Source organism: Peromyscus eremicus, chromosome 16_21 (assembly GCF_949786415.1).
Source record: "Peromyscus eremicus chromosome 16_21, PerEre_H2_v1, whole genome shotgun sequence".
Taxonomy (NCBI): domain Eukaryota; kingdom Metazoa; phylum Chordata; class Mammalia; order Rodentia; family Cricetidae; genus Peromyscus; species Peromyscus eremicus.
Window position 1 is genome coordinate 33,234,248 of NC_081432.1, and position 22,061 is coordinate 33,256,308.

At 43.9% G+C, this 22,061-nt stretch overlaps 1 protein-coding gene across 9 annotated transcripts in view; it reads right to left on the reverse strand.

Moving 5' to 3' along the window:
* Positions 1-22,061, reverse strand: part of Map4k4 (mitogen-activated protein kinase kinase kinase kinase 4) — a 150,703-nt gene that overhangs the window by 39,655 nt on the left and 88,987 nt on the right. For all 9 annotated transcript variants that reach the window (XM_059244036.1, XM_059244041.1, XM_059244038.1 and 6 more), the window contains exons 6-12: positions 19,455-19,545; positions 16,212-16,342; positions 15,251-15,305; positions 13,870-13,948; positions 9,898-10,073; positions 6,143-6,215; positions 4,584-4,794 (exon numbers count right to left, since the gene is read on the reverse strand). In XM_059244036.1, coding sequence (XP_059100019.1) covers positions 4,584-4,794; positions 6,143-6,215; positions 9,898-10,073; positions 13,870-13,948; positions 15,251-15,305; positions 16,212-16,342; positions 19,455-19,545 — 816 coding nt within the window. The remainder of the gene's footprint in view (positions 1-4,583; positions 4,795-6,142; positions 6,216-9,897; positions 10,074-13,869; positions 13,949-15,250; positions 15,306-16,211; positions 16,343-19,454; positions 19,546-22,061) is intronic.

Consider the following 22,061-nt stretch of genomic DNA (forward strand, 5'->3'; position numbering starts at 1 on the left):
AACATGGACTGTTCCTAGCCATGATCACTCATATCTGACTCCAGAATCAACTGTGTCTTATCCCCTCTGAGGCGAGTGCTGCATCTGCATGTCCATACATGGCACACCAGCAAACAGAAGACAGAGCAGCTGGTATCTAGCTGGCTAGGGGAGTGGCACAAAAGTACTTCTGAAATATGAAGGACCTGTTAGGAAGAAAGGGGACACACCTAGCTGCAGCAAGGCTTGTTTTATGGCAGGTGACAAAACAGGGGACTTCTGTACCATATTTTCCCTTACTCCTCATTTTTAAGCATCTTTTGCTGGCCTACTGAAAGAAAACCATCTAGGCTTTTTTAGTTTTTTAAATTACATTTATTTAGTATGCACATGTGAGCAGCATGCTCCCACAGTGCACATACGGAGGTGAGAGGATGACTTGGAAGAGTGTTTTCTCCTTCTGTCACGTGGGTCCCAGGGGCTGAACCTCAGGCCATCGGACCAGAGGCAAGCACCTCACCCACTGAGTCATCTCACTGGCCCAACATTCACTCGTCTTATGAATGAGGCTGAGTACCTTCACTTACATTGTTCATAACAGGAATTTTTATTCCCCCCCCCCCAAAAAAAAATGCCTAACGTAGCCTTTTATTGAAAGGGCTACAAACCACTCAGCTGCTGTGGATATCACTCTGTATGCTGTGAATGTGTTGCTCTGATTGGTTAATAAACAAAATGCTGACTGGCAAGTAGCCAGGCAGGAAGTATAGGTAGGACAAGCAGAGAGGAGAATTCTGGGAACAGGAAGGCTGAGTCAGGAGTTGCCAGCCAGACACAGAGGAAGCAAGATGTAAAAGTACCAGTAAGCCACAAGCCACGTGGCAACTTACAGATTAATAGAAATAGGTTAATTTAAGATATAAGAACTAGATAGTAAGAAGCCTGCCATGGCCATACAGTTTTTAAGTAATATAAGCCTCTGTGTGTTTACTTGGGTCTGAGTGGCTGCAGGAGCTGGGTAGACACAGGAAAACTTCAGCTACACTCAGCCTCAAAGATTCCCAAATTACCCTCTGGAACCTAGGTGCAAACAATGCTTTAGAACTGCTGCCAATTAAGGGAAAGAGGCTACACCTCCCAGAATCCCAACTAGTGGCTTCTGTCTGTGAGAACACCTGCCATTCCAGTGCCTAGTTCTATTTTTAAGGTCTGTTCTTTATTGTTTGAGAATCTCATACATGCATATAATATGTTTTAATCAAATCCATCCCCTCATTCTCACCCTTCTAATTTCCCTAACATCACCTTTCCTCTATTTTTTAAAAATTTATTTTACTTTTAGCAAATGAGTGTTTAGCCTGCATGTATGTGAAGGAGACCAGCTCCCTCTTTTTTCCCCAGGGTACTCTTGAGCAGGGAGAAATGAGGAATATGTAGATAGAAATATAGAGGAGAGAGACAGAAATACAGGATAGCTTGGGAGGTCTTGGGTCAAAACCCACCAGCCCCGTCTGTCTCTACTAAAGGGCTTTTTTAAAGGAATGCCAAGGGGTGGAGCAAAAGACCTCCCCCCAGCACAGCCAAGCGCAGACCATCCCAGACACCTGGTGATCATGCACGTGGTCAAGCCAACCCCTAACGCAGCCCTGCTGTGTAAAGCAAGCTCAGATCTCACTAGAAAGCTTTTGTGGGATCCCACATGTATGTATGTGTAACACACGTGTGCTTGGTGCCCATGGAGTTATGAATGGTTGTGAGCCACATGTGGGTGCTGAGAACCAGATCTGGGGTCCTCTACAAGAGCAACAAGTGTGCTCTTAATCACTGAGCATCTCTCCAGCCCCTCCTCTATGTTTAAGAAAAGTGGTATCAGGTGACACCGATTGTGACTTTACACTAGATTTTGAACTAACAGACTAATGAAAACATGTAAAGCAGACATCTCTAACCTACTAGGCGTCTACTGACTGAAACAAAATGACCTGCAATCCTTCCCGGTGAACTGTAGCTCTCCTCAGTGTGGGTCCTCACTGCCCACCTCACAGAGAGGCTGGATGCCAGTCTCACTACTACAGCCTGAATCAGTGTGTGATCCTCACTGCCCACCTCACAGAGAGGCTGGATGCCAGTCTCAATACTACAGCCTGAATCAGTGTGTGATCCTCACTGCCCACCTCACAGAGAGGCTGGATGCCAGTCTCACTACTACAGCCTGAATCAGTGTGTGATCCTCACTGCCCACCTCACAGAGAGGCTGGATGCCAGTCTCAATACTACAGCCTGAATCAGTGTGTGATCCTCACTGCCCACCTCACAGAGAGGCTGGATGCCAGTCTCAATACTACAGCCTGAATCAGTGTGTGATCCTCACTGCCCACCTCACAGAGAGGCTGGATGCCAGTCTCAATACTACAGCCTGAATCAGTGTGTGATCCTCACTGCCCACCTCACAGAGAGGCTGGATGCCAGTCTCAATACTACAGCCTGAATCAGTGTGGGTCCTCACTGCCCACCTCACAGAGAGGCTGGATGCCAGTCTCAATACTACAGCCTGAATCAGTGTGTGATCCTCACTGCCCACCTCACAGAGAGGCTGGATGCCAGTCTCAATACTACAGCCTGAATCAGTGTGTGATCCTCACTGCCCACCTCACAGAGAGGCTGGATGCCAGTCTCAATACTACAGCCTGAATCAGTGTGGGTCCTCACTGCCCACCTCACAGAGAGGCTGGATGCCAGTCTCAATACTACAGCCTGAATCAGTGTGTGGTCCTCACTGCCCACCTCACAGAGAGGCTGGATGCCAGTCTCACTACTACAGCCTGAATGCCACTGTCACCACCTGTGTTACAAAGCAACTCTAGATGATCTAGTTCTTCACAGAAGGTGTAGCCCCATAAGGTATTACCACCTGCCTGGGCAGTGGAGAATGTCACAGAAACACAGTACTGAACATGGTTAGAGGCTTTCATCCCAGTACCTCCAGCAAGCCTCCAAACTCATTCCAGTTTTCCGGTCTGTTCACAAAACAGCGAGAAAAGTCTTAAATACTTCGAAGAGATTTGCAAGTAAGTTTTTAAAAGTCATACAAACACTTAATGATTTTTCACCGTAAGAGTTCTAGCTGAGTATTTACCTATCTCCCTTAGTGAGGCACACACTGGTTTCCAAGCAGTGAACAAATCCACAGGATAATCAGAGCCACCATGCCAACATACACTGCTCCATGACCTAGGCAACAGCATGTTTAGTTATTTAAACTTAATCCCCCTGGAAATGTTATTAAGGGCTTTAGTTTTAATGATTCTTCTACTAGAAAAAAATAATAAAGGTGGAAAAAAAGATGTTCAAATCAAATGGAAACAGAAATGATGAATGAGAAATTAGGGGCTGTGGCATATTAAGTAAAAGGCAGTCAAGAAAAGAAAATGAAAACACTCTTGATTCTCCAGTGAATTGCAGGGAAACTACATTTCTGTGAATTAAAAATAAAAGCAACCTATAAATAATTACATTGCCAATGCTGAGAATATTAATGGCTTAAATGAACATGATGTGTGGGAGCCCATTTTCAGGTTCCTTGTGGCTTTACCCAGCAGGTCCACATAGAGGATGATTAGGACCACGGGCCTGAGTGCAGGTGTCTGAGATGGTCGGCACTTGGCTGTGCTAGGGGGGAGGAGGTCTTTTGCTCCACCCCTTGGCGTCTCTATAAATACCCTGGGGCAGAGACATTCAGGGCCCGTTGGAGAAGGTTCCAGGCCCTCTCGAGGCTATCCTTTATTTTCTATCTGTTTATCTCCACAATCTAAATCCTTCTATCTAATATTTCCTGCTGCTCGCACTCAAAAAACTCTGGGAAGCTGTGGGGTTGGGGGTAAATACCCCACAATGATGCAAACTGTACTAGTCTGCCATAGAATAAAATTAATCATCTAAAGTATTCCGTTTTTGGAATTTACTTTTTAAAAAACATTTCTTATGTATGTGTATGTGGGGAGTGTATGCATGCATGTGTCACAGCGCACATGTGGAGGTCACAAGACCACTTGCTGGAGTTCATTCTCTCTCTACACTACCTAGGACCTGGGGATCAAACTCCAGCTGTCAGGCTGGGTGGCAAGCACCTAAATCCATGGAACCATCTCCCTGGCCTGACATTTTTACTCTTAAATCTACCCCAAAGTTAAGGCAGTTGGAAAACAATGTTTTTCTTAAGAAAAAGTCTGAAGTGTCAGAAAAATAGCAAATAGCAAAGCAACGAGGTCAAGTCTGAGCAAGTCAATTTAAGCCCAATGGAAACACTATAGAAAGCTGGTCTGGTGCCATCTTCAGGACGATGTAGTTCTGCACCTCACAGTACACACAAACTCAAGGGTTAGGCAGGTCCTCGGCCTGTGTTACAAGGAACACACTTCTAAGGCTTCAAGGAGTGTGAAGCCTGCCAGTCCAGAGCACAAGCTTTCCTTCAGTTCTTTGAACTGCTACAGCAGGGCATGTACCTGTTATCTACTACCACACTACCTCAACAAGCTAGCTGGGGTGTCTGACTACCAATGGATATGAATGTGGATACGGAAAAGACCAACGCGGATCTTTTCTACCTCTTCCAGCCGCCGCCTCTGTTCTTTCTGCTGTTCAATCCGTTTCTGTCTCTCCGCCAGCAGCTGCCTCTTATACTCCTCCTGCTCCCGGAGCTGTTGCTCCTGCAGAAGCTGCTGTCTCCGCAGAGCCTCAGAACGCTCCTTGTTCTCCTGCTGCAGCCTCAGGAAATCCCGTCGCAGAGTCGACTCTCCAGGCACATTGACGATGGAACTGCAAGGTGAAGAGGACTATCAGGGCTTCACCATCACCTTGGCCTCGGAGGGAGCAAACAGCATGGGCATCCCATTCTCTTCTACACCCAGGTCTCTTAATGAGAACTTAGCCGGGGAGTCCAGTCAACACGTCCACCAGGACTACTGAGCCCACAGCTCAGAAGGCCCGCATTGTCCTTTATCATCTAGTCATATCTGAAAGGTCAGCCCTAGACGCTTGGTAAGCATTTCTACGTGGGACTCCCAGATCAACTCAACAACACAATGGAAGGCGGACCTCACCTTCTTTCACTTGAGTGGTCTCTCTTTGGTCCTCTTACTTTCCATCATTACGAAGAAACACTGGCTCAGCATTCCTCCATCCTCATCTGGCCCGCATCAAGCCTGACCTGTATTTCTGCCACTGTTTTTGTACGACCGGGGACAGCAGCAGGCCCCAAGCAGGCCTTATGAATGCACTTGGCGTAGGAAACTTACCTAGCACTGTTCTGCTTTCTCCAACCCCATACCACACAGAAGAGCGAGCAAACACCCCTTCTTTAATGCCTTCTACTACACGCCACTCTGTATCTTATATGTGCCGTTCTATTTTCTAAAAGCAATTACAGTGCTCAGGAAATCAGTTCTAATTTCTCTGAAAATTTTAGTTTGAAATGGACTGAGATGGTCTATTTAAGTTGTTGTAGGATTTCTTTAGTAAAACCTTATGTCCCTCTTTAAACTCTTATTCCCAACACATGACTTCCATGGGTCTCAACACATCCTTCTGTCTTCGTTTTGGTCTGTACTCAACCACGGCTAAGGCCAGCCGGAATGATTGTCAGGCAAACCCATTACTAAAGTAAAAATATAAAAAAGTAAATTCTCCACTCTCTCAGCCTTCTCCTTGACTTCACTACACTTTGGAAAGCCAGAGATAACCCAAGACACAGAACACTCCCTAACAGAGGAAGCCGAATGCTGGTAATCACATCTGCAGTAGGCAAGAAAATGAAGCTTCGGGAAAGCGGCTTCGACAGAAGTCCTGTGGCAGTTTCAACAGCTGGCCTATGAGCAGTATGCTTCTTTGTGTGCAGGCCTGACTGTTCTGGCTGGCAGACACTTGTTCCACCGTGCCTCCTGGAGCACTAAACGTCAGCAGCAGGATTTCCTCAGCCCCAGACACAAAACTGGGTTAGAACCAAAACAAAAACTAGGAGTGGGGAGCTGCTCATAGAAATCTGTCATGAGGCGAGAATGGCAGGCTGAGCGCAAACAGCACGATCTGTTACGACCCAAGAGCCTTGCGGAATGCCGGCATCAATGGAGCTTGCTCTCTCCTAAGGCAGCAATGGTGGCATCATTACCTTGGCTCTCCTTCCTGTTCAGGCACTTCCTCTTCTTCCTCCTCGCTCCCACTGTACTCATACTCAGTTTCATCTAAAAGGCAAGGACAAGAAAAACAGGAGAGTTGACAAATCCTAACAGGCACCTGTACAGATAGGCAAACATTCCCAGAGGCGTAATGACTAAAACAAGATGCTCTTTGTGAAAATAGCACTTTGGAGAAGGACTTGCACAGGAGAAGAGATGCTGACTTCCCTTATCAACGACAGTAAACCCCGAGTCGGCCACGTCCCCTACACAAGTGCTGGTCTTTCAGCACCGATAAATTCTCATAGGTGGGATTTTCTGTGAGAGAGTATTCACAAGAAAAATAGTCTAACAGTACCAACATATTCACAAAGAGACCTATTATAACAAATTAAATATAAATTAATATACATATACAGATACAGATAGATAGACAGACAGACAGATGGTAGATAAGTAGACAGACACAAATAACGATTTAACTACTGAATTTAACCAAGGCAACCAAAATCACAACAAAATTTAATTACTTTCTCATTTGAGCTTTCACTGAGGTGGCAAGAGAGAAAGCTTTGCCAAATGGAAATAAAAGGAAACATTACGTATGCACTTGACAGCAACAATTAAACCAGAATTAAACATTCCCAGGAAACATCACTGAAGGGGAGCAGAAAGAAAGCAAGAGCCTGAGGATGGGGAAGGGCACTGTGACATGCTGGCTTCTGGACACGACAGGGCTGTCGCAGTCATGAACCCACTGCAGCTGTGGCTAACTGTACAAGACACGCACAAGATCATTCCAACTACAGTTCTGGCATAGATGGGGGAGGGGCTGGCTTTCCAGGCTCCACCCCTTCCTGAGGAGCTACAAGTAGTCCTCCATAGCTGCTGAGGGGACAGCTGTCATTTCTCTTTGAGGGTGTGGCCTCAACCATGGGGTTTTAGAAAGAGCTGAGGTAAAATTAAAAATCACAAGTAACTTAATCAACAAAATTATAGCAGAAAATATCTCAAACATAGAAAAACAAACGGACATCCACACACAAGGGGTATTTAGAATCCCCAATAGACATGGCCAGAGAAGACCATTCCTCGTATCACAGTCAAGGTTTCAAAGATACAAAGCAAAGAAGCAATACCAAAAGCTGTAAGGAAAAAAGCCAACTTACAAACAAAGGCAGAAATCTCAGAATAGCATCAGATCCTTCATGCGCAACTCGAAAAGCCAAGCAAGCATGAAACAACGTAGTTCACACCTTGAAAAGAATTAACTGACAACTAAGACTAATGTTATCTTTAAGAATTGATGGAGGGGAAAAAAAAGAATATTTCAAGACAAAAACACTAATTAAAGCAATTCATGGCAACTGAATGTCTTTCAGCATGGCAGAACATTCTTAAAGGAAAAGAGAAAAAGTTTTCATGCACAAAAATACTAGAAAGAATACATTTCATGAAAGGAGCTGAAGAAGAAGCCAGAGCCAGGAGCCCAGAAAAAAAAAAAAAAACAAAACAGTCATGTGCAACAGAGCAAACCAGGAAACCCCTAATCCTAAGAGGGAGGAGCCAAGAAAAACTAGTAATCCAACCAACCAGAATATCCACTAAGAAAATCACAGGGATTAGCAATACTCTCAATAACGATGGTAAGCACAAACAACAACACTTCTGAATGAAGCAAATGAAAAAGATAGCAGTCTACTGACCCTCAGTGTACCCAGGGAGTCCTAAGAGAGAAGTTTCTTACTTAAGTGACCACATTAAAAATTCAGAGATCTCAAATAAAGCTGTAGAAAAATGAGAAGCTAAAACAAAATCCAGCACATCACAAGAAATTAAGATGAGAACAGAAAGTAATGAAATAGACATGGAGAGAACAATACATAAAATCAATCAAAAGATGTAGTTCTGTGAAAAGATTAACAAGATTGACATAGTCCTACTTAAACTAACAAAAACAGAGAGAAAACCCAAATTAATACAAATAAAGGTAAAAAGCAAATTATTACCACAGATGCCAATGAAATCCAAAAGATCATTAGAGAATTCTCTGAAAACTTATATTCTAAAGGGCAGGAAGATATAGAAGAAATGAATCAATTTCTAAATGCCTACAATCTAGCACAGTTCAATCTGTAAGATGAAAGCATGTAGATAGGTCGTTAGCAAGCACAAGACTTGAGCAGTGACTAAAAAGTTCATAAAGACAAGTCCAGGATGGGCGGATGCACGGCAGGTTGTTGCCAAACATTTAAGAAGAATCTAACACCAATACTCTCCCCATTCCATCAAAAAGACGGGAAGACTCTATCAAACTCATTCTATGAAACCAGTATGACCACAAGCAAAACTGAGCAAAGATATAATCAGAAAAAAAAAAACATTAAAATCCAACTTCTTTAATGAACACTGGGTGAAAAAATTCTCAACAAAATACTTGCAAATTGTATTCAAGAATATATTAAGACTATATACTAGAACCAAAGTGGATTCACCTTAGGGATACAGAGCTGTGCAAATCAACAAATATAATACATGATATAAATAAACTTCAGGACAGAGCTCAAATGCAGAAAAGACATTGGACAAATTTAAATGTATCTTCATGAGAAAAGTCCTGAAGAGCCTGGCATTATGGCTCACATCCATAATTCCAGCACATAGGAGGCTAAGATAGAATAAATATGTAGCTTGAGCAATAGTGAAGCCTCTGATAGATAGATAGATAGATAGATAGATAGATAGATAGATAGACAGACAAACAGACAGGGCCCTGAAGAAGTTAGGAACATAGAGCATAAGATACTTCAAAATAGTAAAGACTATATATGACAAACATATAGACAACATGTCTAGAGGTATAAGATGGAGGAAAATGAACACATGCGCTAAAATCTATAATTAAACACTAATATGGTACTTCAAGTCCCACCCAACAAAAGCAGTAAGACATAAGGAATAAAAATAAAGTAATCAAGGTTTTGCTAACCTCAGACACTAAGACTCTATACTTAAAAGACCCTACAGACCCTACTTTGAAACTCTCAGATCTGATAATCACCTTTCGTCAACTTGCAGAATACAAAATTTAACATACAAACCCAGTAGCTTCTCTATATACACCAACAGCAAACTTGCTAAGAAGAAATAAAAGTATAGAGGCATAGCCCTAGCCAAGGAAGTGGAAGGCCTTTACCATGAAAACTTTAAGTCGCTTGAAGACAATACTACATAGGAAAACTTTTCCGTGCTTAAAAAATAATCCAAAAGTTCATATGGAACAGAAGACTCTGAGTAGCCAAATCAATTCTAAGAGAAAGAGTACAACTGGGGATATCATAATGCCTGACTGCAAATTATACCTCAGTCACAGTGACAAAGCACGGAGTGGCCCAAGAACCAGCCACATGTTCTGAGGCCCTCTCTTACAATGTTCACATATGTGTGTCAATGTGTGGGTACATGACATAGAGGGAGAAGCCAGCTGTTGAGGAGCATGCACTCGCCGTGGTCTTCACAGGAAGGTAAAGGACATGTGGCAGCAAAGTGGAAGAGAGGATGCGAGATGGGAAGGCAGAGAGGGAATGAGGGATGGCAGGGAAGGTAGTGGAGGATCAGTAACAACAACAACAACAAAAACCCTGTATTTAAAAATGTCAGGATGAAACCTTAACACGAGTCTAAAATCTTTGAAAATTTATTCAGTGTTGTGTTAGGGAAAAAGTGCAAATAAAAGGAGACTTAATACCTTTCTCCCCTCTCTTCTTTCTGGTCCGGTCTATATGATCCTTCAGCTGGATTCGAACCTGCCTTTCATTAGGCTGATCCCTTATGAAAGGGTGTTTCAAAAGCTGCTCTGTAGAGGGCCGCTGCATATAATTCTTCACCAGGCAGCCTTCTATAAAGCTGAAAAACTTCTTTGACCTGGAAGAGGAAGTGAAACACATCATCAAACTTCTATCGCAAAGTAAGGCTCCCAAACACTAGTCATAGCCTGAAAACTATTCTGCCAACACACAGCCAAGCTGGAAGAACACGCAGGAGCTCAGGACCGAGGGGAGGGGGCAGGAGCACTAACGTGGCTTTACGCTCACAATACACCAGAAACCGCTGTAAAAGAAGCCAAATGAAAAGGAAAAGAGTTTAAGGCTAATGTTACTCTGTATCTACTACATCATGGGGGTGGAAGAGGCAAGGAAACAGAGGAAGGGCTTCACTAAGTGGGGGTGGGGGGTGGGGGATAGGGGACTGGGAGGACAGCACACACAGGAGCACAGATGGAGGACAGCTGTCTGGTATCCAGAAAACAAGAACACACACAGACGAGCAGAGGGCCTGCCTCAGTGGGCAAACGCGGGGCATCCTGAACCTACTGACACGGCATCCAGTCTTGCACTGATTTGACTCATCAGGTCCCAGTGCTTGGTGTACAAAGGCAGAAACAGCAGGTTTTTACTTTGGAGGGGGGCACAATAACGCCTGTTACCCACATCTGTGCCAGGAGCCACTTTCAGAGCTTTGCCCTTTTCCCATTCCTGGCCCAGTGCATGAAGACTCATACCTAGCCCTACCTTTGGTTGGAACATTTAAAAATGTATGTATGGATGGAGGCTAGAGATGGCTCAGAGGTTAAGAACACTGGCTGCTCTTATAGAGGTCCTGAGTTCAATTCCCAGCAACCACATGGTGGCTCACAACCATCTGTAATGAGATCTGGTGCCCTCTTCTGGTGTGCAGGCATACATGATACATGCAGGCAGAATACTGTATATATAACAAGTCTTTTTAAAAAATGTATGAGACAGAGACAGGGTGTGTGTGTGTGTGTGTGTGTGTGTGTGTGTGTGTGTGTGTGTGTGTGTTGGGAACAACTCCATGGGTTCACTTCTCTCCTACCTTTACACAGATCTGAAGATCAAACTCAAATTTCCAGACTGAGACAGGGTGTGTGTGTGTGTGTGTGTGTGTGTGTGTGTGTGTGTGTGTGTGTGTTGGGAACAACTCCATGGGTTCACTTCTCTCCTACCTTTACACAGATCTGAAGATCAAACTCAAATTTCCAGACTTACAAGAAGACAATTTCCTTTACTCACTGAGCAAGCTCATTGGCCCAAGTTAAGTCATTCTGCTGGGTTATCTTTTGATACTCAGTTCTGTGACGGTCTCTTGGTAAGCCTTTCCTGGTAGCATCCCACCCTAAGTTAAGAACATTTCTTCTGGAGATAGCTGCAAGTCACAGTGTGTACACTACAGTTTATTTCTTTAGTACAGACTGAGATGGGTTCTTTATTTTTCAACTTGTCAGTCATGTTCAACAAAGGGTATTTGAATAAATTTTTGTTGAATGAATGAGCTATTCATCTTTAAATTTAGTCCAGTTTTAATTATATCACTTCTATGAAGTATCCCTTCTATAGCTTATATTTTCAAACTATTTTTTAAATTCCACAAATATTTATATGTGCATCTATCTATCTAGGTTAGACTCAGCAGGAACACACCTGTGAAACCGAGTAGAGGAGAGTTAAGTGTACACAACAGCGGGTATAGAATCAAACTCAGAGAGGAAAAGAAAACAAATCGAGTACTTGTTACTTCAAAGTGGGAACAAGGAGACAGCATTCAGGGTACAGGAACATGAACCAGAGGGCAAAGGTCAGCGACTAACGAGTCCCTTTCTGGGGCTATGACAAAAAGTGCAAGAGAATGGAGAACAGCTCAGGGTCACCTCACAGAAAGGTCTGTGGTTAAAGAGGGACACGACAATCTATGTAATCCGTACAGCACAACATCCTAACACAGATTACTAAACCCTGGACCCACTAAGAGCATTCATGAACTGACTAAAGAACCAGTGCTGACTCACCACACCAAGATTCCAAATTCTGAGCCTGAATTCCTAAATGAAAATACTCTCATGCACCATGTCCACCGGACAACATTTAGGAACCAACCATACATGGTATATTCCTTAAAATCTATAACTGAGTTCTCCTGGCAGGTGCCATTTTCTGATAGCTGTTTTTCCAGGAAAAGTAACAGAAATTTACATCTGGGAAGGAAGACAGAAATCACAAAGGAAGAAGCTAGCTACACTTTCAAATACTTGGATAAAATAAGAATTGTGGTGCAAATGAATCAGTATATCATTTTATCTAATTTAGTTGGAGAGAGTTTGGCTCAAGGAACCAAGAGGTATCACTCACCATCTACCACTGTCTCTGTTAGCATATGTTACATGCAAATGGGTAACCAAAATCTACAAATAATAGAGACAGTGTGGGGTATTCTTCATTCAGTATTCTGATTTGTAATCCTCCCAGAACAGACTCCTATTAATCAAATCTCTCCTTGTAATTGGCTATCAATGATGCCCAGAATCATCACCTCTCACTTATTAATACAAGGAACTAATCCTGGCCAAAAATTTTGCTACTGTGTGGTCCTTCAGATCTCTCTAAACACTGGTTTAATGGAATTAAGCAATTCTTTTACTCAGAATTACGGTTAAAGAGTGCGTAAAGAATGGGAAAAAATCTTGCAAGTAAAAGAAAGGTGGGAAAGGAAACGTGCAATGTGCTGAGCACCAGGAGAGTAAACTAAGAGAGAGGAGGAGGAGACAGATGGAAGCATGCGTGTGCCTAGAGCTAAGGGAAAGGAAGTCTGCATGGTCCAGAAGATAGGCAACCAAGAACACGGCAGCCAGGAGAAACGGAAAGACCAGATCCAAATGAAAGGACGACTGTGAGACCTTGGGTGTCTTTCAGAAAGAGTAACAAAATCTAAGAGGGAGTGACATGAATTAATTGGAAAATTAGTAAGATATGAAAAAGAGGAAAACGAAAACCACAGCAGTGAGGCAGGACTCAACAAGCCAAGAGAACAGAAAGGGGCACAGAGACAGGCAGGGCTAGACAGCATGGGGTGCTTGAGTGCAGATAGGAACTACCAGACAACACTCAGGAGGGATTAGGCAAAACTCTCAGCCCCACTCCCCAAAAAAGACACTGCCCCTCCCTTAAAGATTTAAAGCACATGTCTTCATAAGCTGCAACTCTAAACACTTTGCTCAGCCAGCCACCATGCCCCCTCCATGAATGTCAGCATTCTGAACACAAACTCAGAAAAGCAGCAAGAAGGAAAGCTGGCTGCCCAGGGGCGAAGGACGGGTCTCTCAACAAGCCCTTCTGGGATTAAGAGGGGCGTGCCTACCTGCCATTTTATCAGCCATCATCACAGTCACTGCCCCCCACTCCCTTTAGACAGGGGTGGTGTTCTTTATCTAGATGCTTCAAACCCCCGGTTCAAATGGTCCTGCTGTTGAAGTCCTTCAAGTCATGGGGCTGCCAACATGCACCATGGCCCCAGACACCTTTCATCAATATAAAATCTACTACCAGAGGACTTTCAACACATCTTTGCCATTTTAGTAGGAAAATGTTCTACAAACTATTACACTCAAAAGATGTTTAAACATTAAAATATAATCTTTTCTCTACATTACGGGGCTTTCAGATGTCACCTGTCATTAGTGTGTAATCTAAACACCGTATCAAGCACACCACCACAAAGAAATACATGTACTTTAGACTGTTGAGGGCGCTGGCTTTTGTTACTGAAATTAGAATGGCCAGAATTTTATTCGAGAACAAAGGAAAACTACGGGGGTCAGGGGGCGGGGAGAGAAAGGGTTAGGGACACGCACGCACACACAGCTTACCATTTTTTTGACTTCAGCCTGGGAGGAGGGTTTCTGGGGATGAGAAACAGTGCTCTCATTGGATGCATGTCACAAAGAGCTGGGGAAGGAGACGGCTGTATCAGTAAGGCACTTATTCACTCATTCTTGACTTCCAGGGTTCATTCACAAATAATCTGAAATACTCTATCCAAATACTCTGTCCAACCGTCATGAATGTCAAGTAGATGAGATGTCTGTTATGAATCCTAGGCTATACCTTGAACTTAGCGTTTCAAAACAGCCAAATATAAGGAGAAAACCAACAATTCACAACTTCAAAGAGACACTGGAAAGTTTTCATAAATCAAAGATAAATATTACTTCAAATTTAAAAGGGAAAAATACTTAAGTCTTTAAATCACCTTACAGATTATAAAGAAAGTGTCTGTTTTCATAAGGCTGGTCTAAGGATTAGAATGGCTTGTGGAGGCTTTCAGTATTCCAAACGGCACAATGTCTAAACACAGTACACACCTTCAGAACCTCCATGAAATACTGTTTGTTACTACAGCTAGAGTGTCAGCAGGAAGAGTAAAGGCAGAGGAGTGTAAACGGTGCCGCTTATTTTTGTAATTACTGTCTGTATTTATATAACTCCACGAGAGGTCAGCACAGCAGACAGCACACTAGCATGTCACAATAGCTGAGGCCCATTTTCAGGAGAACTTATAAGGCAGCTGGGAATGGGGACTAGACTAGCGGACACCAGTGTCCCAGTGTGAACGGAAACTGAGACAGAAGTCAGCAATAGGTCCTCTGTGTCAACAGCATAGAAGATATAAGGGCCGTGGCTTCTGCCTTGTACTGATTTTTAACTGTCAATATGTTTTCATTCATTCAACAAATATTTATTCAACAACTATGTCTGAGGCACTATACAGTCTTTATGCATAAGCGGACCAGGAGGAAATGTTGCGGATGTTCTCCTTCCTTACTTTCTCTACATTTCTATTACAACCTTAATCAAATACCAACTTTATGATTGATCAATTTACTGATTTAACCCAAGGAAAAGCGAACTCAAATCTTCACAAAAAATTCCATAAATAAAAGATAATACCTCAATTTGTAAAGCCAAAATAAGAACAAAATTTTATGTTTCAAACAGTATTTTTTAAATGCAATGAAGAAAAAATGAGCTCTTATAAACTTCTGATCCTGCATATGAATAGGCTACAGAGCCTGAGGCCCGGAAAGGAGTCCTGGCTAGCAAGAACTCCCCGTCCATCTAAAGCCACTCCTGCTGGTGGGGCCTTCATCCACTTGCCCCGCCAGGCATGGTTCCCCCAGTGGCCCTCGGGTTCCTACAGGTGATAAGTTACCCAGAAGAAAGGGGCTCAAAAGGAGGGGAGCTACTCACGGGGGGCGCCTTCCGCCATCTCGATGGCTGTGATGCCACAAGACCACAGGTCGCTCTGGGGAAACCAAAGAGAATGTTCTAGATACCTGTTTATATTTCAGTCACACAAACAAAATAAAAGCATCCTTCAGGTGAACAAGCAAACATTACCTCTCCAGCCCCAGGGACTATTGTCATTACTTCAGCATGATGTTATTCTGACAATGTTGGAAAGTTTTCACATTTTAGGTATATATTAATAGCAGAAAATCATAAAGTCTGCAATGTATTTTTAAATACTTCAAATGAAAAGAAAATTCCTCTGCAGCAATGGTTTACATTAATCCTCATTAATTGGATATTTTGCAACAAATACTGAGATACATGGGGAAGAGCTGAAATATGAGCTCAATTTTAACATCAGTAACAGGCACAATAACCACTAAAGCCAAAGTTTGGTTTTGTTGACAAATAAAACAGTAACACAGTCAACCTGAATCAGATTAAATACGGGTTTTATGCCTGGATTAAAAAAGTGCACTATGGTTTCAAGTCCCTAGAGGTCACTCTATAATCACTTCAACTTATTTGTATAATTAAGAGAAGTTATAAAACTCGTTACACAGAATACTATAAAATTCCAGAGGACACTATTATAAATTTTGACAGTATATTAAAAAGAAACCATATCTGATTCTAATGTACTCTTCAAGCTAAAAAGGCCGCTGGAGGAGGGCATGTGACTGGCTGTCTATAAGCAATGTGTTCTCAGTGAGATCATAAATGAAGCAATAGACCAACAGTAACAAAGCAGTATCTTAGCATAGGACTGCCTGGAAAACCTGCGTTCAACAGTCTGTGCGTTTCTCACTGAAACCCAGTAGGTATGAGGGGTGTGCAATTCACAGGCAAGCCTCCAGTCCTCTGCAATGCTAAGGACCCGTGGACGGCCAGGAAGAGCAGGTAGGTAGGTGCCTCTTACTCTGTAGTCATAGGTGGCATCTGGGTTCTCATCACAGGCAATGACCTCGGGAGCCATCCAGTAGGGTGTGCCTATGAATGTATTTCTCCGTCCAACCGTCCTGTCCAGCTGGGCACTCACACCAAAATCAACTGAGGAACAAAAAGCAAGGCAAAGTGGAGCACAATTAACAAAGAAGAAAAACACTGTTAAGGTGTCACAGTAAACAAAACCAACACAGCTTTGTCAACTGCAGAACTCTTCAGGCAGGCAGCACTGGAAAGCAGTGCCCCTCTCAGAGCAAGGACACCAAGACTGCAATGCAAGACCCTGTACCAGTCCAGAAGAACCGAAGAGGGCTGGCCTCAACTGCCAGGGACCAGCAGAGGGCCTATTACAGGAACAATAATGGTGTTTGCACTTTAAAAAAAATGTGTGTGTCAAAAGCAAGTGCAAATTAAACAGTCTGTGCATTTAATTCTCCAAGTTTAGGAGAACGGACCTAAGGCGCACCCTAGATTAGCTCTGCAGTGCACTGTGGTTTTCTTGGAAAGAACACAGAGAAAGGCTCCAGGTTAGTGAGAGCTGTCTGTAAGACTGCCCTGACAGACTCTTGCTCTCCCCATTCCCAGAGCTGATTCTACATACAGACCCCAGGCTAATACACCATAAAGTACCAAATAAAGGGAGTCATGAATACACAAAGGGGCCGGTGAGATGGCTAAGCAGGTAAGAGAGCTTAAAGGAACTCAATGTAGAAACTCAGGGACCTGAGGTCCATTCCTGGTCCTATGTAAAGGGGGATGGGAAGAAAAGACTCCAGGTATTCTCTGACCTCCACACATGTTGTGGCACTTGCACCCACAAATATACATCATGTGTACATAAACACACACACACACACACACACACACACACACACACACACACACACACCCCAAAACAAATAAACCCACAATAAACATTCCCCAAAACAGTCGGGATTTCAGTTGACTTTTCAGAGTGACTTCTACTTCCTAGGAATTTAATGATGGTGGTCTAAAAGAAAGTTAATGGATGGGAGGCAAGGCTGGCAGAAAGCCCACATGCTAGATGTTTGCCCATCAGTATTTGCCCCCATCATCAGAGCCCATACACTGCCACGAGCCCAGCAGGAGGGCAGAGAAGAGGAGCAACTCACACAAATGGGTCTACAAAATGCTAGGCACCTGGCAGGGGTCACACATTTCACTTCTCTGTACAGAACAACTTCAGGGAACAGTAGGCTTACCTGCTGACTGCTCCTCAACACAGACAACAGAATCAGAACAAAAAGACTAATAATTAAGCTTTCTAGAACCTTGGCTAGCAAAGCAACCGACGACTGGGTAACTACTGAGGGCATCAGTCTCGGGGTCAGGAGGTCAGTACATGGACACACATCACCAAGGACAGTGCAAGTGTCCCAGCTTGGCCCTAAGGGGACTTTCCACCTGTCAGAGCAGCTACAGATAACCAGTTAGCACAGGCCCTGAGGAAGAGAGCAGTGATCTGAACTTTAAAAAGCAACTTCTAGGGCTCAGACTTTTGGGAAAAGGGAGAATAGATCGTTGAATGTACAAAGGAAAAATAATGTGATCCTTTAGTAGAAAAAAAGTTAATGCTGATTCTGTTTTAATAGAGTAAAATTAAATGAGAATAGGTTCAGGTGTCACTAGGGGATACAGGGAACACTGTAATCGTTTAGAAGCAGCACCCACAAAGACATCTGTCAAATACCTACAACACTGAAGACACTACTCCAGGTCCTAGATGAAAAGACACCAGGGATTAAAACAATCCTGGCTGCTGGACTCCAGAATATTCTAGTAAAGGAGAATGTTTTCTTTTATTTGAGAAACGCCATACAATCTCAATAGAATTATAAATTATCAACTGTACTATAAAAAGGAGGCAGGAGTCCAAGGTAGATCAGAGAGCCAGAGAAAGCCCCTGAAAACAGGAAAAAATGGTAACTCTGAAAATGAGGACAAGCACTGCCAACAGTAAATGCAGAGGTCCTGGGGCAGGTCTAAGAAGTAAAGGCAAACAGAGAAACGGCGGTGACTGAGTGATCACTCAATGCATCTCAAAGCATCTTGATTGACTTTTGATGACTCTCTTTATTTATTTATCATTTCTTTGTTCTATTACTAGGAAAACTTCATAAAATCGCTTCCACGTTATAACACGGACCGGAGGGAAGAAAAAGTGAAGAGGGTCAGAGGATGGGGCAGGAAAGTAGCAGGGGCCAGATCCACATTTTTAATAAGCCAGAGCAAGAAGTGTGAATTTTTATGAGGCAAAACAGGCAATCATTAAGGGTGTCTGTTTCTGTGTGTGTGTGTGTGTGTGTGTGTGTGTGTGTGTGTGTGTGTGTGTGTCTGTCTGTCTGTCTGTCTATCTGTCTGTCTCTCTCTCTGCCCCCTTCTCCCTCCCTTCTTCTGACTTCACACCCCAGGCTGGCTTCAAACTCACAACCTTCCTGCTTCAGCCTCCCAAGTACTAGGAATACACTATGCCAGGCACCACTCAGGGTAAAGTAAAAAAGTCTGACTTTTAATGACAGTGCAGGGCTGAAAGCGTGCCGCAGTCTTAAGTTCCTGGGTTTGGGCCTTATGGTGGTTTGAATAAAATGGCCCCCACAGGCCCACGGGAGTGGCACGATTAGGAGGTAAGGCCTTGTTGGAGCAGGTGTGGCCTTGCTGGAGGAAGTATGCCACTGGGGGCGGGCTTCGTGGTTTCAGAAGCTCACGCCAGGCCTAGTGGCTCACTGTCTCTTCCTGCCACCTGTGGATTCAAATATAATCTCAGCTATCTCTCCAGCATCATGTCTGCCTACATGCTCCCATGCTCCCCATCATGATGATAATGGACTAAACCTCTGAACTGTAAGCTAGCCGCATTAAATGTGTTCCTTTGTAAGAGCTGCCATGATGTCTTTTCACAGCAATAGAAACCTAACCAAGACAGGCCTCATCAGTCCCCCTCCCTCCCTCCAAGCTAATCAAAACAAGAAACTAAAGGACTCCATTTGGCTGCTCTATCCAGACAGAGTGGACTACAGAGCATGGGTGGGGAGGCTGGTGCCTGACTAAGCAATGACCCAGTTCTCTTACTCTTAAGGTGGGGGGGGGGGGGCACAAACATTAACAGAATGAACTTTTACAAAGTGTTAAAGAGCATGGCATGTTGCTGCCTTGTACCAGGTGGGTGCACAGAACCTCACACTCATCAGCCACGTACCAAGTTTCACCTCTGCATTCTCTGTCAGCAGCACATTCTGTCCCTTGATATCTCGGTGAATAACGTGGTGAATATGGAGATGTGCCAGTCCCTGAAAAGGAAAGCAGAGCTGAGTTTCAGTTCCCTGTCCCTGTGAGTAGACAGCCAGGAGCACCCTCAGGAGTAAGGTGTACACGTGGGCCAAGGTTTTGTAATCCACATTTAGAACATGGAATTTACCCTTGGCACGTTCCCAGGAAGGCACTGCCAGCCTTGCCACACACACAGAAAGCAGTGGGCTGGGTTTTCCCTCTGGGACGGTCATAACCACTTTCGAGTTGTGTCTATGACACGAGTGTTGGATTGCCAGCTCCAGTTGTTCCGCTATAATTTGTGCTATTTGAGTACAGGATAGTTCCTTTCCCATGGTAAATGTCTATCTTTCAGTGGGTAACCTTGTGAACTTATCTGAGCTAGACCCATCCCAGGGGAACAGCCAAGAATTAGAGAAGGGCTTAAAATCTAGCTCCTAAAATGCAGGCCTGTCTTCCCACCACACAGAACAACGGTTAAGTGCTGATATGCCCCACTTCCATCCAAATGTAAAATAATTCTACCACCAGAAGAGCCTTGTGCAGGAATAAAATACCTTTCTTCCCTAGGAAAACAAGCACTCCTGGCATAGAGCACGTTTTGATGTCCTTGTATCTAGACGGAGCCCAACATCATCTCTCCAGAGGTGGTAGGAGACACCGCTGGATCCACTGTGTGTGGTGTGAAGGCATCAACGCACCACTGCCACAACTTATTTACCCTTCTCTTCCCGGCTAGAGAAGCCACACCCCAGAACATGTCTCCTTAAGACACACACAACCTATTGATTCTGAAATGCCTCAGAACTACTTGTAAGGGGCTTGATTTTTCCATATATATATTTATTAAATAAAAAGGGGGCTGCGGTGGTGGTGGAGGCAGGCAGAGTCTTTACTGTGTAGCCCAGCCTGACTTTAGACCTGAAAACCCAGCTTCCAGAGCTAGGACCACAGGCCTCTGCTATCAAGCCTAACTTTCACCGCTCTGCAGCTCTAGATCATACCTTTCCAAGCATGGTGGGTTCTAAAGTCATCTACTAATCTGCCAGTGAAACAGAACACAGCTTATGTGATACTTAGGTATTCGTCATCATACAAGGTGCAGTGATCATATCAGGAGGCTGTGATGGGGAAAGGCCTGAACAGATGGCTCTTCAGTGCTCTAATGAAAGCACACACACACACACACACACACACACACACACACACACACACACACACACACCCAGCATGCTAAGCTATCCAACACTGAAAGAGCCAACTGAAGTCACTCCATCCTCACAGAACTTCTACTTCTAAGCTTCAGTTCACTTTGGTTTTTTAACTTGCATGAACTTCCTCTTGACCCTCCACATCTTCCAACAAACACAAGCAGCCCTGTCTCCTCACAGTTATGGCTTATGTGCAATCCTGCACACTTTCAGCAGCAAGTATGGGAAACTATGCCCGTTTCTCAGTCCATACTGTGGAAGGATCACTGCTTCTATTCAGAAAACAGTTCATGATACAGCTACCTTGAAGTACACCTACTCAGAACAAACAAGAGAACAAGAATGAGTACATGTCCTGATAGGAAGCACCTTGGGAGCCAAGCCTGAACTAAGGTAAAGACTCCAGGTCCATAGCTACTCCGGAAACAGCCTGTCCAAAATCAACTGGGTCGGTCAGTGTTTCTGCACTAGGAAATGGTTTTCTTCTAAGTCTACCTGGTTTGACTACCTGAGACAAATGAGCGGTCAAACTGCCCCTCCACATTGGTGATGTAAAGTCCTAAGTTCTCGTCTTCAGTATGAAATAGTGCTTTCTACCAAAACGAGAAAACTGCTGCCTAGAACGTGAGTGGGCAGGGAGGAACCCAACGGCTTTGTGGCAAACCTTGTGGCCCTCACCGTTTCAGCAGACTAGCCCAACAGAGTACTCTGACAGCCGTGGTCTACAGACTTAGGACCCTTGCCTGGTCTAGTCTTCTCTAATATCACGAAGGGGTGAGGAAAACTTTTCCACAGAGAAACCAGCTACCTCCAACAACGTGTGAGAGTCTAGATGACCCACTGGGCTGCCTTTTACATGAGACCTCACCTCCATTTGGCTTCCTTGCTTTCTCTAACAACACTAACACAATGCCTAAAACAAAGACCAGCGCATAATATGGGGCATTTCTTTGTTTTGAACTAAAACTCTGCCACAGAAAATTGTTACTGTAGATGGCTCCTGAGTGGAGAAGGTTCTTATTAAAAATGCTCACTGAGCAGGAAACAGTCAGCAGCATTTCAAAAGGATGACATTTACCACCACACTGACTAGAGATAGGAGCAACCTGGTCTTCCCTTCAGAGCTCCTGAGGTCAAGAGTGACAAAATGCTAAAACAAACACATTATACTTGACAGGTAAACTGTTTCCCCCAGGTATACAAAAACAGGTAAATCATCTTTGATGTCTGAGAGGCCTCTTATGTCTATAACATTATGCTAAAAGCACAGATTTCTCTACTTGAGAATCTCCGATCTGCCAGGCATGTGCTCTACCCCTGAAAGG